The sequence below is a fragment of the Pezoporus flaviventris genome, unplaced genomic scaffold (assembly GCF_033815535.1).
Source record: "Pezoporus flaviventris isolate CSIRO_AGI_PZ_B2104156 unplaced genomic scaffold, CSIRO_AGI_Pfla_v1 ptg000025l, whole genome shotgun sequence".
Classification (NCBI taxonomy): Eukaryota; Metazoa; Chordata; class Aves; order Psittaciformes; family Psittacidae; genus Pezoporus; species Pezoporus flaviventris.
The window spans coordinates 12,073,674-12,093,370 of NW_026892573.1; the positions used below are offsets into that span (position 1 = coordinate 12,073,674).

The following is a 19,697-nucleotide window of genomic DNA, read 5'->3' on the forward strand; positions in this document are numbered from 1 at the left end:
TTTTAAGTCGCGATTTGTTTTTAGACCACAAACAACTTCCTATCTCCCAGAAAATCTTCAGGATTTCTTAGAATTTTTAATCAAAATTGATGTTGGCTGCACTGTCAGCTGCAGCCACCATGCCCTGCTTGTACTATTAAGTATGTAGTCTATTCAACAGCTCACACCCTGCAAAATGCATACATACGTTAATTTTTAAACCCAAGATTTTTCAAAAGACTAACGCAGCAAAAACACACATAGCCAATTCAGATGTACCGGAAAGACAAAAAGCCCAACCCTCATCCTCAAAAATGCCCCACACCCTCAGATGCCCTCGTACCTGTAAGGGGCTGGGGAAAACAACACTTTAAGAGATGGTAGACTAAAAAGACATAACAGGATCGCATACACAGCTCAGAAAACTGAATCCCTATGTTAGCAGGCTGCCATGAGTTTTAGTTCATGTTGCTTAAACACCTTCCTTTCTGAAGAAGCCGTATAAATCTACTGTAACTCCACAAAGAGCATATGAGAGGGGAATTTTAAAATAATAATTTAAACAAGGTGCTCCTAAGATTTCTCTGACCTCCAGAACGGATTCAGATTGTATCAATGCTTCAAGCTTCTTACGGCTTTTTCTGAACATCTGGATAATATCATGTTTTGGTACAAGGCATATTTAGGATTGATCTCAGCCAAAACAAAAAAAAATACATTATATGTGCTGCTGTCTTTTCAGGGTGAAGTAAATTTTGGGTAACACAGAGCTCGACTGACTTAAAGTAAGCTGAAAAGCAAATACAAAAATCAAAGCCACTGCAGAAGACCTCATTTACAAGTACTGCAGCTATTCTGATTTCAGAGAATAGGCTAGAACCACAAACCAAAGCTGTGACAAACCACCCAAGAGCTTAAATCTAGAGTATTAAAAAAAAAAAAAAAAAAGGGGGGGGGTGGAGGAGGCACTTTCTATTTACACTCTGAAACCTCTTAACTGCTTTAAATTTAGTTTTAAAGAAGGATTTCTTACTTAAAAAATTAAACACTTAAAGCATTTTGAAGCCCACATGTGGGCTTAGACTCTGGTGGTAATTCCCTCAGACACCTCAAAAATTAATAAAACATCATATAAACAGTCATTTCAAGGTCTCTGTAAAGCCAGGCAGACATTGCATCACTGAGAGAAAAGAACCTGCGGTACTCTATTTTCCACTCACACTGCTAGAGTTTTTCTAAATGTAAAGCTTTCAGTGATATCATTTCTTAATAGTTAAATTTCACTTCAGCAAGTAATTTATTATTTATTTTTTTTTAGTGCTTATACTTTCAAGAACAGACTCCCTGCAGAAGTATCAGCTTTAACAAGTCCAAAAGGTACTCGCTCATATGGCTTAGCATCTTTCAGCTGAAACTTCTGCATTGCCCTTTCCCATTCTCATTTTAATTGTTGCCCATAGTTACACAAAATGTTCTTAAAACACATTTTACAATCATTTGCTTTCAGAAGCCCAAAAGTTTGAGCAGTTTTTTTGTTTGGTTGTTTTTTTTTGGGGGGGGTAGTTTGTTGGGTTTTTTTAGTTAGTTTTTCCCTTGTTGTAAAACTGTTTATAATAGTAATAAGGGAAATTATCATGACTGTGAGAACTGGAAATTACCTGCTTCTGGATTTTAGGAAATATCTGTAACTGTCAACTTCTTCATTGAAGAACAATCCATTTTAAAGACTGTATTAACTTCAATGGAGGACTGCCTTTAAAATGTCAAATACTGCACTATATTAACTGCTAAAGATTAACTCCCTCTCAGTGACTAAGCCTACACATTGTTCCAGTCACATTTGTTATTGTGTAAGTTACCTTGCATTAATGATTTTCTTTGCATGAAACGTGAACTCTAACAGTATTGTTACAGAATCATCTTTGCTCAGTATATTACAGTTTAAGTTACAAAGTTATAAGCACATAAAGTTGTATAGAACATTTAATCTGTAAATATAAGACAACATATAAAGTCATGAATCTATTCTTTACAATGAACTCAATGCAGAACAACAGCTTTGGCTCTACACTGAATATTATGTGGCTTGGGGTTTTTTCTCCTTCTGATATAAAGCATCTGTAACTTTGAAAACTATGCTAACAGCTCTTCTAACTCAATTTCAATTCATGTTAATTCGTTGAAGAACTTAGTATTTAATATACATTAACAGCCACACAGTTTCATTAATTTGACTTCATACTTTTTCAGCTGAATATCAAATGTAGCTACGTTTAATATTTCCAAAGTCCAAGAAATAAAGCTTATCTACAGTCACAAACTGTGATCTGAAGAACTGATACACACTCTTCAGATTTGTGCATTTCATCCAAGGCTATCTACTAACAAGAAGGTACAACAGATGAAAAGCAAACACTCACTGCTGTGGCTCACAGAGGTCTGTTTTCTTAGCTGCATGTGGTGCAAATTGTCCTTTGCTGGGTTAGGCATAGTAATATTGACTGAATTATTTATGGTAGATATTGCAACCCACACTGTCAGATGAGGAAAAGGGCTGCTATAATTAAAAGGCTTCCCAGACACCAACTTTTTTGAAAGGAAGCACTATTATCTGCACAAGGAGAATAAAGATCTAAATGTGTGAATGATTAAGGTATTGGAACATCTGATATATAACGGCAGGCTGAGGAGAGCCCTAAGAAGAGGTTTGAAGAGATCTCATAAATGTGTATGTATATTTGCAGGGGTAGGGTGGGCAGGAAGCAGAGACAAGGGAACTAGGCTTTTCTTAGTGGCACTCAGCAACAAGGGTGAGTAGCAGCAGGCCCAAGAAACTCCACTTGCACCTAACTAAAAATTTGATATGGGAGTCTCCATCCTTTGAAATATCCAAAACCCAGCCAGACAAGACCCTGAGCAACTTGCTCTAGTTGACCTACTTTGAGTATGGATTTTTTACTAGAGACTTCCAGAGGCCCCTTTCATCCTCAACTGTTGTTCTACAGTTCTTTCGTAAACCAGCAGAATCACAGACATTTCAAAGCGTTCTGACAGTGAATTTTCAGGAGGATATTGTAGTGTTAGTGCCAAAGAGAAGAATGGAGAGGCGTGATCATTAACATGCTGTGGTTTTTCTGTTTGTGGTTTTTTTTTTTTGGGGGGGGGGGGGGGCAGAATAAATAAAAAAATACGTGTTGCCAAGCCCAGGATATTATGCTGAAGTTTCTTTCTGAATTCACATAACGCACTCTTAAGATAGCAAAAGATGCAATCGTGCAATGGAGAACACAATATTTCCATTTCAACTCACCTAAAAGCTGCATTAAAAAAAACATACAAAACCCAGAAGAGTTCTTCAGGTCATCTGGAGGTATAAACGAAAAGACAGAAGGAAAAGCAAAGAAGATTTTTGGATCTCCAGAAACTAAAACGTGGGGCAAAGGCCCCACAAATCTTCAGGGGAAAAAAAAAGTTAGAATAATGAAGTAGCTCCCACCTCCTGAGCATCTTGTTTGGAAGACCTTATTCAGTCCAATGCAGTCTTATACAAATGTTCCCATAAGTTTCACCCATTCAACGTAAGAATATTAACAGCCAAGTTGGTCACAGATCTGACTCAAAAATACCACACACCTTGCCATTTACCAAAACAGATAATGTATTTCACTGGAGTAACAGAAGGAAATAGACACCAATTTTGACAGCTTTATGTCAGCAAACTTCTTGCTTATGGAGGAACATGTTGAAGCAAACAATTCTACTGGACGTGTAAACACTAAGTTTACAGAGATGGCTTGCTCTCTATCTCAAAGAAAACAGAAAGTCACCAGTCATGAAAGAATAACATATCACTTCATAAGGTTCTTTACCTCCTTCCTCCTTCCATAGCTTAGCATAGCCACAACGCAGCTTTCAGAGGCCTACAATTTGAAGAGGGATGAAGCTCTTTCTTCCAACAAAATTGGCTATTTCTTCTCATTTGAGGCAACAGCCCTTCTCCTGTTCTCTCAAAATTCCAATTCCTGCAATTAAAAATCTACAGCTAATGCCTTTCTGCAAAGATGCCAAATCCCGAAGTCCATTCTCCAGACCACTGGGAAGCTCCTTCTCCCTGCACAACATCCCTAGATATACTAGTTCAGACTTACATCATACAGATGCTACGCAACTGGAACTGACAAAACTCCATAGCTGTTCTCATGTGCATGTACTATTGGAAGGGGCAGACAGCTTTACCATTCTGCTAGCTATAAAACAAATTCAATTTAAGCAAGAATGCTTCCCTGAATTCAGAGTAATCTTTTTTTTTTTTTAGTTTTCTTTTTAATTGAAGGTTCTTCAACACAGGAAGTTTTGTAGCTCAATTAAATCAATAAATATTTTTGGGATACAGTGAGCTATACAAAGTGTTGCTGTAGAGCAAGAACAAACTGATCAGCCAGGCATGAGCAAGCCAAGACAGGGCTTCACTTCAGTTCATTCATTACCAGCTTGAATGTGTATTTTATGGTTACTAGTCTATTTTAATGAAAACTGTTTTCTGTAACTCTGTAGTTGGAAAGAGTCTTTGTTTCAACAGGTTTGCACAATCTCCTTTGTGAATCAAAGGACACATTATTTCCAAGTTCATATTTGTATTTATAAACACTTAAAATGTTTTCTTTTTACAAAACAAAAGAGCAAAACCTGAAAAAAAATCCACCCTATTTAATAGGTTTTAAAGCAGGCAATCAAAAGGCACTAAATGTTAGAAAATTTTACGTAATTGGGTATTTGACACAAAATATGAAGACTTTAAAGCAAAAAAAAAAAAAAACAAACAAAAAAGTAAGATCATGTAAAACTGATTACAATGCCATATTGCTGGTATTGGAGTTGGTTTAGAAGGCTCTACTCAGATAATTATTTCCAGCCTTCTTTCTACACTTTTTCAGTACTACAAAAGCATCAGGTTCCAAAAACCATAATATGAGTAACAATTTCACTTGTATCCTGTTCTTACTTTCAGCTAACCCCAAACCCCAACACCTATTCTGAACAGTTAACGGCTTCCAACTGTAAACAAAAGGGCAGTGAAAGAAACATAATTGTCCAAATATGTAAGACAAGCATTTGTAAGCTGTTGAATAGCATACACAGTACTCACATTCACACCGGCTTTCAGAGAATTGTTACGTTGCAACAATTTCACTGATGCAACCCAATTTTAAATTAAAGAAGGGCAGTCAAATCATAGGGTTGCATTGACATAACTGAATCAACGTTACTGGTATAAATTTCAGTTACACCGGAACTACTTAGACTTACTTACTGAACATTATTAGTTTACATGTACTTCAAAAGTAGAACAAACTCCAAACCACAAAAATTACCAGAATGCAGATTTTAGCTGAGAGTCAGTAACTGACCAGAAGTTGAAGTGCTGCTCTACTTGAAGTCACAGATAATCTTTCTCTTAGAGATGAATGTCATTAACAATCTTGCTGAATTGGAAGTTATGAAACTCTAGTTCAAATAGCTGCAATCCATCATAATCTTATAGTTGAAACAGGTATTTCTATCAATAAGGAAGCAATATGCTATCCTCTACAAATAATCCTTCTTCTTTTAATTGTTCATTATCTTTATGCTGAGTATCACATATTGAATACTGTATCATTCATATCACATCCAAGCCAAACTATTGCAAGACAGTGGGAGGTAGATCATCAAATTGAAAACTGATGTTTCAAAAGATCTGCTGCCTCTGATTATAAAAGCAAGTTCTAAATTTGGTTCAGACTGAAAGAAAGCTTGAGGGTTTTGTCTATGTAAGAATTAATAGAACTCCACAATTGGCTACTGCCAAAAAATATGAGTGGTAATTAAGTATCAAATTCCACCATAAATAAAACAGAAATAAACAGAACTCCATCACACACAACTACACTGGCCCTTTGGCCACCAGGCACATACAAGATATCAACTAATGATGCAGCTACAATGATACTCTTCTGGGCAAAGTACTACAAAATGCTGTAGTAATGGGAGAGCGATACAAGTTGATTTGAAATGGCAGATTTATCAAGACAGGCTAAGATGCAAAACCAAAAAAGTGTAGTACCAAGTAATAAACAGGTAAGATAAAGAGACTGATTTAAAATAACTTGGAGAGCTTATTAAATTAGCACAACTGTGTTAACACTGTGCACAGGAATTATCAGGATAGAGAAGTCTCAGTTTTGGTACTAACCCAATCACAGATTTCATTCCACTTTGACTCAATTCAGTACAGCACGAATGGAGAACCAATGCTTCAGTAGGAACTGAAAGATGATTATGCAGGTTTTAGGGTGTCGGTTTTTGTGTTGGGGTGGGGGGAGGTGTGTATCTGGCTTAGGGTTTTTTAAGGGTGTAATATAGACAGTGATTCATACATTTGAAAAGTGTAAGTGGAGACACTGAAAAGCAGTAGCATAGAAGACAGGAGATGCACTACATCCTCCCAGACATAAACCTTGTGAATGTAATGAGCCATTTCCTTGAGTACCCATCTGAGAGCTAAGGGGGGGGCAGGGGAAAGAAGGAATAGAATGAGAGAAAATATGGAGGAGAAAAAAAGATTAGTAAATAACTGAGTACACAGCTAAATGCTTAGTCTTGTAAACACCCAGTTTAAATGGGGAATCAGGTCACAATTTTCTAAAAATAGCATCTTGACAGTGAAAGGTGCTAACCCTTTGCTTGATGCAAAGGGATAAAAAACAGGTGGGAGTGGGAGGAAAGACCAAAGATCAGAGGTATTTTATTAATATCAGTCTCAGAATTTTAATATTTCAGCATGACAAAAATAAAAACAAAGCCTCTAGTTATTAATTTTCCTTATGATCCATAAGCTGCATCCTCTAAAGACAAGATACAAAAGGAATACTCAGTGATATGCTCACCATGATAGATTATTAAATGTTAACACCTATAGAAATGTATCAATCCATCATACCAAAACCGCAGCAGATTCCAAGCCCCCTGCTCAGATACCACTAGTGCTCCATGACTGATGCAAGGAGTGAAAAATTTCCCACCCATAAATACTACTATCAAAGGTTAGATTTAAAAAGCCAAAAGAAGTAAGCTATGCTAAAAGAAATTAAGTGAACATTCACTTACTCAAAGATTTTCCAAAACGAAACATAAGCTGTCAATGGAAGTAGCAGATAATGACAACAGCTACAAAACTCTCAAGTAGCTGCCCATGGATTTCTATTACAAGCTCTCACGTTGGATACAGCTCTCTCCATATAGCTCTGATAGTTTCTACAGTAACATCCAGACACAGCTCAATATGGAGATGACAGAAGCAGGATAAAAAGGGACCAGTAGGACAGACAGTAACTTGGACAAGGACTGTCACCTCCAGTTAAGTATTACCTAAAACAAAATTCAAACACACAGAAAAACAAACAAACAAAAAAAAAAAACAAACAATCCACACCTCGAAATTCCCCCCTCTATCAGAAGAGAAATATACCACAAAAATTAGAAGACTTACTCCAAGAAAACAGAATGATTCTCAAGCCTGCAAAGCTAGTTCCACATGAAAAACAGAAGTCATTTGATGGAGGCTACAGTTCATGTGGCCCATGCCTTCTCAGAATACAACAGCATCCAATGAACAAAAGTGATTCTTCTTCCCTGCACAAGAGCAGAACTGTGCCTCAGGACATTACAGCAACCAAAACTGTAAATAGATTCAAAGAACTCAAATATCAAAAGCCAACTTTGCCTTAAGACAAACCTCAACCAATCTCTGAAGAAAAGTACCACCAAAAGAAATAATCTTTATTACATATGCATCTCTTTACATTTTTCCTTATGCCCACTACTACAGAAGCCTGTAGGGCAGAAGGATCTCCCAGCTAATCCAACCCATTTGCTCTAAAGCTGCAGATGCCACTCCTACAAGTAGACAAAGTGAAAGAGCACAAAAAATGACTTACCTCTTGTGATAGATGACTAACACTGAAGTAGGATGGAACAGCCAAGAAAATGAGAAGAGCTAGGCAGAAGCGTGGGCTGAAGTCAACAAGAACAGCAAGAGACTTTTTGAACTATGCCTGGTGTTTGACCTACTTCTTATAAGCACTCTCTAGCCTGACAAAACATATATAAAAGCCTTCCAGACTGCACAAGGAAAACCCTGGTCAGCTACACCTCTATCAGACTGAAATCTGTTCAAAGCTGCATCACATCATCTGTTCAAGATACGCAGGCAAAACAAGCAGCATGTGCTAGCAACCATCACAATTTTTAAGTATCAGTCACTGCCTATTCACCTTTCTCATGCTGCATTGCTGTAGAATCAGCACTAAAAACTCAAAATCAAAAACTCTAGGAAATTCAAACTGAAACACAGAAAGCTCTATAAAAGCTAAGAAACAATGCAATTCACGTAGTCATGTTTGATGAAAGTTGTCCAGACAAGAGACAGTTCAGAAATATACACGGAAGGAAAAAATCTCCAAACCATTAAATACTGAAAAAGCAGAGAATTAAGGAGGCATGTCACTAAAACTAATGAAAGGAAAGGCCATTTAAGATATATTATACAAAAACGAATTAAAGCCATGTGTGGAAATTTTGCACTAGGAAATAAGTGAAGTAAAAATACACTTCAAGTAGAATACAGGTGGACAGACTGACCCACTTTCACCATAGTATCATATGGGCTGGAACACACACTGCAGAACTCTATTTTAAACATCAGACTAATACATAAATACAAGGGGGTATAAAGAAGGAACTAGGGAGAATAACCACCAGCAAGCACATCTATCTCAACAATAACATCCTTGAGAGTACCCTAAGAAAACTAATAGAGCTGTTCAAAGGGAAAAGGCCTCCTCATTAATAGAAGCACAGAACTGATGTCAAAACATCCCCAAAGCAAAATCACTAAGAGCAATTAGAGGATTATGTTGCTTGTGGGGAAAGCCTTTTCTAGTTTGGTGCTTTGCTGTACACAAGGGTCAGTGAACACACATCTCAGAGACAGCATGCTGAACCTGAGAATTCATATTAACCCCATGGACCAAAACAAGCGCCACCACAGAAGAATGTATGACGTACAATTAGGAGTCCCCTCTTACTTCCAGAAATGTAAGAAGAACACAATACGCTAAAAATGATTTTAGAAAAGACTTCAGCTCATAGACTGTTAACATCTTCTGACTGAATAGTATTAACACTAGAATATTGTTTTTTTAAAGATAACTGTAAGTAGTTCATAGATAGGGATTGACATATAAAGAGCTGAAACCTCTCTCCATTGTCTACCACTGTAATACTAAACGAAAAATAACACAAGCAATACTAGAAACTCTACCAAGTGATACTCCATTAAACAAATTCACCAGTGTAACAGAACTTTGAACACATGGTAAATCTTGATGAAAAGCATCACTAAAGAAAAGAAAAGCATCAAGAGAAACAACTTATCTCATAGACAGCATGGGCATGCCCAAGAACAAAATTCTGTCTGAGCTGAAAGTCAACTGTTAAAATTTCACAAAGCAGAAAATCCAACAATGTATTAGACATGGAAAAAGATTTTCAGCACTGGATAAAACACACTTCATCACCTCACAGATACAATAAATCACTGTGTCTGTCAGTATCAGTAGGTACTACATGAAGTAAGTTTGAATTGCAGTAATAGAGACTACAGTGTGGGGTCACCAAAAAAAAAACCCAAAGTATTCAAAGGTAAAAACTGTCCAAGAGAAACCCTAAGAGAAAAACTTAACAGGAAATACAAACGACTATCTCCATGACAAGGGCAAGCCAAACCAAAGTTTTGTCTTGAACATTTGCTGCTTTCACACCAACGCAGGAAGAATGAATAGACTTGCTTAAGCATTACATAGAAGACAGCAGTAATCCAAGATAAGTTAATTAAAAGAAGAAAAACTATCTCAATTGTTAGCTTCTGATTCTCTCCAATAATAAAAGAAGTCTCAGCTACGCAGAATCCCTATACTAAAAAGCTATCAGCAAATGACTTATAGATACTCAATGTATAGGTTGTATTTCTCTTAGGGACTTAACATATCAACTGCCATATCAAATTGGGATCAGCTCTTTAAGCACTCTGCACTCATTATCACACTTACATCAGAAGTCATCCAGAAATAATAAAGACTGATGGGATAAAAAAAAAACAAAAAACAAAACCCAAATGAAGTTCTCTCCACCCCCACTGAAACCCCAAAGAATGCTTCTAAAATACAAAACTGCATTTTATTTAAAGTTGCTGTTAAAATTCTTAATACAGAATAAGATAATGTTTTGTAGTTTAGGGATATGCCATCAGCTTTACTTTGCATCAGCCATATTCACTACACTTGTTTTCTGTGCAAGTAAATTACATTTCAAATATACAAGCATAAGTTTGAGACATTCAGAGACCTGAGAAGATCAGCAGACACAATATAACCTCTCTCTGCTGTGGGAATACTGACTATTGTGTATTAGAGTCCATCTGTTAAGTAATGACTGATCCAGAATGCATCGCTACTGCAGCAGGCTCCCAAGCAGTTTCAATTCATATACGTCTCTCAACACTGAGAGCACTGTTAAACACTCTTGCATTTATTTTTAAATATAAGCATAGTTTTCAGCAATAGAAACTAATTAGTAGGTAGATCTGATACAGAAGCACTGTAACAAGCACTGTATGTCCTACACACAAATACAAAAACACATTGTAACCTAAATCCCAAAGACAAGTCAATGTTAGTTCAGTTCTGATGCATTAGCAGCCAGAATTAAAATAAGCTTAAACATCAGTAAGAAGAATGAAAGAAGAAAGAAAACTGGAAAAGGATTAAACATCTTTGTATCTGTCATGATCCATACAAAGCCAGTTAATAAAATAACTGTGTGTCATTCCCCTATTTTGAGTGCTACTTTTAAAGGAATGGGTAATAATCCAATAAAGTTATGATGACTTATACCACACTTGTACAAAAATAATAAAATATTTACAAATCATGTTTCAGTTAAGTGTCAAAACAGCTTGTAGAGAGGAGTGGGAAATATACCATATTAATGTTTTGACATGTTCACAAAACTACAGGGGCTTTAACCCTGTGTGTTCAGATAAATTATAAATATTAAAACGATCTGACCAAATCACGTCTTTCCCTGCATGCTGCAGCTTTTCCATTCAGTCTGTGCTAGGTCAAATGCAAATAACTGTCAAACAGAAGAATATACCATTTTAAAGTGTTTGAAACAAAATATATTCTTTAAACTCATCTGAAACAAAGGCAATTTCAATTAATTGCCATTCAGTTTTGAGCAGTCATTTTTCTATCCTATTTTGTATGCAAAAATTGAGGATACTTCATTGACTGAACTGCTTCAAAAGCTTTGCTGCAGCAAATCTTGCATTCAGGAACAGCACCAAATTGCACATAATTGAAAGTGATTCATTTTTAGATCCACTCCTTTGGCTTCTGTAGGTTCCTCAGGCTCTGGTGTAGGTAGCGCAAAAACATTAAGTCATACAGTCCTGCAGTAACTCTTTCACTCCGTGAAGTGAGCAGATGACTAAGGAGCTACATTTTAGCATCTTCTCCTTGATCAAAGCTATTTACCAGCATACAACAGTACTTTGCTATGCACAGACCTTAAAAAAAAAAAAAATTAACACCAGTACCTATTTTGCAGACAGGAATGCATTTTGGAAAGCATGCGAGATCATTAAGACGTGAGCAACCCAATTCAATACTGCAATACAACTAACTCTTTATTACAAATATTAAAGCATATTAAACCCTTGCAAAAAATCTCCCTCCTCCCCCTTCCTCTACATAAAATACTGAACTAGGTCTAAGCTAACAGCATTGGATCCTTCACATTTCAGCCACAAAGATACCAATTTGAGGTGCCTTTTTTTTTAATGTTTTTCAATTAAAAACAGGTACTACATGCACACCACTCTTCTTCCAGTGAGGAATCCACCACGTTATAGGGCAGCATCCAGCACCCGAAACTGTGAATTATTTAAACTCCTTATTTTATTTACATTGGGAATTGCACACACTCCACTTCTGCAGGAGGCGGCCGACAGAAGGCACTGGGATGGGGAAGAGTGGCCTTGCCTATACCAGGTAGGGTCCTGCATGGAGTTAGGGAGCGCTGAGGGGGCTTCTGTCACACGCATGACGAGGAGAAGCGCAGGTCTCAGTACTAACGAGGGGAGAGAGGCACAAGAGGAGTTTGGGAAGGGAAGACGGTTGCAAAAGGGCCGTACTTGTAGGAAGGATGCAGGGGCTGGGAAAATGAAGGTCCCTTTCGGGCTGCCCAGGGGCGGGGGAAAGCAGCCCCGGGAGGAGGTGGGTTGCGCGGGCCGGGGGCCGGGGCCCTCTGCCCGCCGGGGCGTCACCGGGGCAGGGTGCCCGGCCGCTTACCAGGTTCAGCACCGTCTCCACGATGTCCCGGTTGCTGACCTCCCCGACCTGGATGAGTCCGATGAGAACGGCGAATTTCATCCGGATATTGCGGATCGGCACCGACGGGTTAATCATCCCCGCGGGGAGCACTACGGACCCGGAGCCCGACGCTCTCAGCTCCCCCATCGCCGCGACGCTGCTGCCACCGCCTCCGCCTCCTCCACCGCCGGCCCCGACGGAGATGAGTCCCGCTGGCTGCGGGTCCGGCCCCGACACCAGCTTCTCGCTCGCCATTTACTTCCCGCCGTTACCGGCACCTGCCGCCGCCCCCGCCTCTCCGCCCGGCCGGGCCGAGCCACGCATCCACCGCAGTCGCACCCGGCGGGGCCGCAGGGAGCCGGCCCAAGGCTCAGGCACCGTCCCAAGAGCCGCTCCCCCGCACCGTTATAATGAGGGATTATTATGGGCGCTGATGCCCCGTTATCTAAAGGCTGCCCGGCCGGAGCCGCCTCCGAGCCGTGGGCAGGAAGATCGGGCGCGGCCGAGCGCGGCGTGGCGTGACCCGGCTTAGACGAGCGGCGCGCGGAGCTGGCGGCGACGCGAACGATTGCCGCTGTTGTTGTGAAGCCCGAACCGCCGCCGCTCACGCCGCCATGTTGCCGCCCCCTGCCTGCGGTAGCCGCTAGGGCGCCTGCGCCGAGCTTGTCGGGGGGAGTGGCCGGCCCGGGTACCCCCAGCCGGCCGGGAGACAGGTGAGCAGGTGTGAAGGGGTCGCTCTGCCACCGCTGCGGCGTGAGGGGCAGCGCCAAAGCGAAGAGCCACCGCTTCCTGCCGGGCTGCTGCGGGCCGGCGCCTGCCCACCGAAGGGAGGTTACGCAACGCCGCCTGAAGGGGCAGGGGGGTGGTGTCCGCTCTCCCGCTTCGACGCGGGGCCGCTCCCCGGTGGAGGGCCCGGCTTCGCCCCGCAGACCCAGATCGCCCACTGCGGGAGGGGCGGGCTGCTCTGGTGGCCCTTGGGCTACTCGTCACGGGGAAGTGCCGCTTCCTCGACACACCGCAGGGTCCCTCACCAAGCCTCTGTTAGGCAACTCAGCCGGCTCAGTGCTCCCTGGTTCAGGTTCAGTGCTCTCTGCCGTCACTCTCCCCCACTGGTCCCACGCTATTGAGTGAGAAGTGTCTGGGTAGGAACCTTTTGGGGTGGGTTATTTTAGAAACTCCAGTCCTAGGAAGTGGTCATGTTTGAGTGGGGTTGTGCAAGAGCTTCTGAGCTGTGGTCCCCTTGGGGAGTGATAGGGGAAACCTGGGGATCTGCCAGCTGAGAGCTCGTGTGCTGCTCTTTCGAGGTGAGAGATGTCTTTCCAGAGTTCTTAATACCTGCACTCCTCGTTGGTGGTGGTGATGGTACATACAGAGGTGTCCAATCAGCAGCAATTTTACCAAACCCCTTGGTTTCAGTGATGACTCATGGCAATAGCATTTTTTCCAAGTCTCTCCAGTATTATATCAGAGAAACACAGTTTTTTTTGAGGAGGCTTAAGTTATTCAAATAGTCATTTGAAGAAATTGTATCTATTTGCTATACATGTGCTGGAGATAATCTATCCCTGTTCAGAAACGTGTTCTGTCTTGGCTTTGTAGTGATTATCATTACAAAGTTGAATTTGACAACAAACCTGGTGACCTTGTTCTGAGAATACCATTAATCTTGTCTCTTCCATAGCTCCAGATTTGGGAATTTTCTAGACTGCCAGTTCTCCTTGTATCCAGCTAAATAATAAACTGCATAAACACAATAAGCAGGACTTGATCACTCCATCCTCCAGGATTACAGCAGCTGCTCTATGCTTCACCAAGAGAAGAAAGAGAATATCTCAGCTCTGTCCTGAGATGCATTAGCTCTATGAACCAGTAAATACATTTATATTTACTTGTTTGACAGTATGCATAGCCCAAACGCATAGACGTAACTAAAACAGTGATTAGCTGGAATTCACAGAAATTACACTATTTCAAAAACCTACAAAAGATGGAGAGAAAACCCAAAAGGGTTGGTTATGGAAGATAAGAAAGCACAAAATTTTCTTGGAAAGAAATTCCTTTACAGTTTTTCACCATCCACAAGCAACCTTGTATGACTCAGTAAAAGTATACTTTAATTTCGTATACTCACAGAGGGGCCAAAGGTCCTATTCCTACCAGCCCCATAGCAGAACTAGTAAAAATGAATACATGTGTGCTTAACTGCTTTACAACAGAGTCAGCCCATCTTAGCTTGAGCCCCCAAAGACAGGTGTTCCAGTGAGGTAATCAGGCAGACTTTTGACTATAGAGGATGAGAAGCTCTCGTATATCACAGGGTGAGGTAGGCACAATAACTTCCAGGTAGTGGATAATAATGGAGTAGTGTCTTTTGAATTGCACTTGCTATTTCTATCCTTGGCTGAAGGAAGTCCTGTTCTAGAAGCTTTCAAAAAGATTCTCCAAAAGAACCTAGGCAAAAATCCTTAGCTTGGGAACATCACTGAAGGATTCCATTACTTCTTTTACTTTGCCCCATTTACTGTAAAAACGAACAAACAGAAAAAAAGCCTCTCCAAAAGGTAAAACTTTTGAGTATGTAGGAATGTTAAATTACCATTCCATTTTACAAACCAACTAACTAAGCAAATGTTAAGTTAGGCTGCCCTAAACTGTTCATCTTCATTCAGAAAGGTGCATGGGAGCCACACTGCCACCGCTGCACTGTGAGGGGCAGCGCTGAGGCGCTGTTCTTAATGACTCTTATCTGTCAACCAAGTAACCTCTTAGAGTTTGGAGGTCCTCAAATTTGAGTAAAAAACCAAGATATTTAATTATAAATGTAAATATTTTTGAAATCAAGAATGCATGACCTTTTTTGCAAAACTGAAACCTAAACCTAGAACTCTGTAACAGTGATAAAAATTGTAACGCCATTAGTAGCTAACACCCAACAGCTCTCTTTATTATTCCCATATTCGCATCTGTATGGTGAGGCATGTTGCTACAAATAATATGGTTGGCTGGAAGCTTCATAGGTTGACCAGTTTTCTTGTTCTAATTCATCATATGGCTGCCGCCTGTTAAATGGGTAGGGAGTTAAGTTCATAGAATTATAGAGTAATAGAATAGTTAGGGTTGGAAAGGACCTTAAGACCATCTAGTTCTCACCCCCGTGCCGTGGGCAGGGACACCTCACAATAAACCATGTCACCCAAGGCTCTGTCCAACCTGGCCTTGAGCACCGCCAGGGATGGAGCATTCACAACTCCCCTGGGCAACCCATTCCAGTGCCTCATCACTGTCACAGTAAAGAACTTCTTCCTTATATCCAACCTAAAAATCCCCTGTTTAAGTTTTAACCCGTTACCCCTTGTCCTATCACTACAGTTCCTACTGAAGAGTCCATCCCCAGCATCCTTATAGGCCCCCTTCAGACACTAGAAGGCTGCTATGAGGTCTCCACGCAGCCTTCTCTTCTCCAGGCTGAACAGCCCCAACTTTCTTAGCCTGTCTTCATATGGGAGGTGCTCCAGTCCCCTGATCATCCTCGTGGCTCTCCTCTGGACTTGTTGCAACAGTTCCATGTCTTTTTTATCTTGAGGACACCAGAATTGCACACAATACTCCAAGTGAGGTCTCACGAAAGCAGAGTAGAGGGGCAGGATCACCTCCTTTGACCTGCTGGTCATGCTCCTTTTGATGCAGCCCAGGATACGGTTGGCTTTCTGGGCTGTAAGTGCATACTGAAGCTGGCTAATGTTAAGTTTTTCATCGACCAACACCCCCAAGTCCTTCTCTGCAGGGCTGCTCTGAATCGCTTCTCTGACCAGCCTGTAGCTGTGCCTGGGATTGCTCCAACCCAGGTGTAGGACCTTGCACTTGGCATGGTTAAACTTCATGAGGTTGGCATCAGCCCACCTCACAAGCATGTCAAGGTCCCTCTGGATGGCATTCCTTCCCTCCAGCATATCAACCGAACCACACAGCTTGGTGCCATCGGCAAACTTGCTGAGGGAGCACTCAATCCCACTGTCCATGTCAGCGACAAAGATGTTGAACAAGACTGGTCCCAACACCGATCCCTGAGGGACACCACTTGTTACCAGTCTCCAGCTGGACATCAAGCCATTGACCACAACTCTTTGTGTGCGGCCATGCAGCCAGTTCTTTATCCACCGAGTGGTCCATCTATCAAATTGATGTCTCTCCAATTTAGAGACAAGGATGTCATGTGGGACAGTGTCGAACGCTTTACACAAGTCTAGGTAGATGACATCAACTGCTCTATCCCTCTCCATCAGTTCTGTAGCCCCATCATAGAAGGTCACCAAATTGGTCAGGCAGGATTTCCCCTTAGTGAAGCAATGCTGGCTGTCACCAAGCATCTTGTTGATTTTCATGTGCCTTCACATGCCTTCCAGGAGAATCTGCTCCAAGATTTTGCCAGGCACAGAGGTGAGACTGACTGGTCTGTAATTCCCTGGGTCATCCATTTTCCCCTTCTTGAAAATGGGGGTTATATTTCCCTTTTTCCAGTTGTAGGGAACTTCACCTGACTGCCATGATCCTTCAAATATGGACAGTGGCTTAGCAACTTCATTCACCAGCTCCCACAGGACCAGTGGATGGATTTCATCAGGTCCCATGGACTTGTGTACATTCAGTTTCTTTATATGGTCTCAAACCAGATCCTCTCCTACAGTGAACCCAAGGTCTTCATTCTCACAGTCCCTGAGTCTGCCTTCCAAGACTTTGGTGGTGTGGTCAGAGCATTTGCCAGTGAGAACTGAGGCAAAGAAGTCATTAAGAACCTCAGCCTTCTCCAAATCCAGGGTAGCCAGTTCTCCCAAGAGCTTCCTGAGGGGGCCTACATTCTCCCTAGTCTGTCTTTTATTTGCTACATACCTATAGAATCCCTTCCTGTTATCCTTAACATCCCTAGCCATGTTTAATTCTAACTTGGCCTTAGCTTTCCTAACCTGGTCCCTAGCTTCCTGGTCAACATCCCTGTATTCTTCCCATGCCACCTGTCCTTGCTTCCACCTTTTAGAAGCCTCTTTTTTCCTCTGAAGTTTCCTCTGCAAAGTTATAATTGCTTTCCTGTTGGTAGGTATATTAATTTGTATAACAACTTACCAACTTTTAAAAATCTGAAAATAACTTTGTAACTTTGAGATCCAGTGTTAAATTTACTTAAAATTTGTCAATGACTTGTTCATCTTTATGGTGGAACAGATGGACCAATAGCACAACCGCATAAACTTCCTTTTTCTAGAAAAGTAGGATAGCAACATATGGTTTTATATGTTTTCTTATCCATTCTATACTTCATACTACTGTTCATAGGAGACTCTATGATTTACGTATATACCCACATGCTGTGGTAATTTAGTACATGTGTATGGCTGGTCTATATACAACTATCAATGCATTCCTCTACACTGAACTTCTGATAATGTTGTAATCAAGAGTTTGTTCAGAAGCTGTATTTGTGAAATCCTTCAGTATGTAACTTCCAGTTTAGGACTTGAGCTGTCTGTCATTTCCTCTGCTGAAATTACATAATATGCTATGTATTGTACAGGAAAAAACTCTTATTAAAAGAAGTTAAACTCCCAACATTAGGTTTAATAAAAGAGATTTTCTTTAGGTCTTAAGCTCATATTTGGTTTTACAAAATCACCTTCTCTTTATTTTTATAAGCTGGAACACTGTTAAGAAGTAGCTGTCTTCTCTAGTCAAAAGTGTTTGTTTTTGATAAGCAAACTTTCATTGAGGTGAGCTATTCATCAGCTCATGTGAATGTTGTTCTAGCACTGGCATTCTGAAAGAACACTGTTCCAGTACCTCACCACCCTCACTGTGAAGAGCTTCTTCTTAATATCTAACCTAATCTGCCCTCTTTCAGTTTAATGTTTATCTTATCTCCTTGATATTGACATATTCAATACAAAGACTGAATTTGTCAGTAACGAAGTCATTCAATGAAGTGTCTAGTTGCATCCCAGTCCAGCAAAGTGTTCTGCACGTGTTAGAAAATCATAATATTTACATGATTATAACCATTTTTCAGTTCAGCTTGCAACATCAGTCATTGACACAGGCCCAGACTAGGTGTGGCAGGAGATGCTATGAGTGGAAGGATGCTATGCACTCCTTTATCCTCCACAAAGACTGATGCCAGGATCTGATCTGTACCTTTCACAACACTTCCTCCCCACTGAAATGAAAGCAATGCCTTTGCTCCCAGACTACACCTTTGCCTCACCTGTAATAGATGACGAGGTTTCTTTTATGGTATTCTTCAAATTTTCTCAGCGTCCATTCTCCTTAAATGCCAGAAGATCGTCTCAAATATAATTTCAAAAATCAAAGAAAAAGACATGTACTCATGTTCCTATGCTTGTAACAGACAGAGGAGGGAGAAGATAAAATCAACAAGTTTTAGCTCAGTTTTTATTTCAGTTGGAAAATAAATTGTAGCAATACTACTTTATTTTGGGGGTAAAAATAAATTATGTTGTAATTCTGCAGAGAAATCTTGAAAAAACATGTTTTAGAAGACAGACTCTTGGCTACAAATAAGGTAACTAAAGTGAGTAGGGACTGCTTTGTACAGGTATATATTTACACTAAATTTTAGCAAAAAAAAAAAAAAAGGAGTGAAATGATGTAAATCAGGGTGGAGCCATCTTTGAGAGAGACAATTTTATCTGCCACTGTGGCATTAAACCACTGCTTGCTTTACCATGTCCATATGAGGACTCCTGTTGTTTTTAATTAGACTATTCCCCTGAGGAAGGATAATGTGATTTGTTCCTGTGCCAGGCTCAGGAAGTGCTGTTAGCCCCTTTCTCATGATAACCAGTATTTCTTGTAAGTTTAAAATAAAAAGCTAGGAAACAGAAACTGAAAGGCCATCACATCATCTAAACTTACCTTACTGTGCATATATATTGCACCGAGTAGTTCCATTCATTGTTTTTAAACTTCCATGTGACAAGGTGCATGAAAGCAGAAGTCAAAACCATGAAGTTAGATTTTTCTTGCTACTGTAACTGTAAATGATTTTACCTGTTTTTTCTAGAATGCCTTTTCTTTAGTCTTGAAAGACAAAAATGTGAAATAAACTAACAAAAACCAAACCTTTGTATGTATTTCCAGAGGCAAGTTTTGTTATACCCTGTGCAATTGCAGAAACACTGTAACAGGCCTTCCAAGTGAGGTTATAAACATTTCACTCACAGTGAATCAGGTGAAGCC

The 19,697-nt window shown here is 40.5% G+C and overlaps 1 protein-coding gene across 7 annotated transcripts in view; it reads right to left on the reverse strand.

The window, feature by feature from the left end:
• NBEA (neurobeachin) overlaps nt 1-12,932 on the reverse strand; it is a 506,232-nt gene extending 493,300 nt beyond the window's left edge. For 3 of the 7 annotated variants that reach the window (XM_061457520.1, XM_061457513.1, XM_061457519.1), the window contains exon 1: nt 12,432-12,932. In XM_061457520.1, coding sequence (XP_061313504.1) covers nt 12,432-12,707 — 276 coding nt within the window. In that variant the 5' untranslated portion in view covers nt 12,708-12,932. The remainder of the gene's footprint in view (nt 1-12,431) is intronic. The other 4 variants (XM_061457515.1, XM_061457514.1, XM_061457512.1 and 1 more) reach the window with 2 other exon arrangements.
• Nucleotides 12,933-19,697: the final 6,765 nt, after the last annotated feature.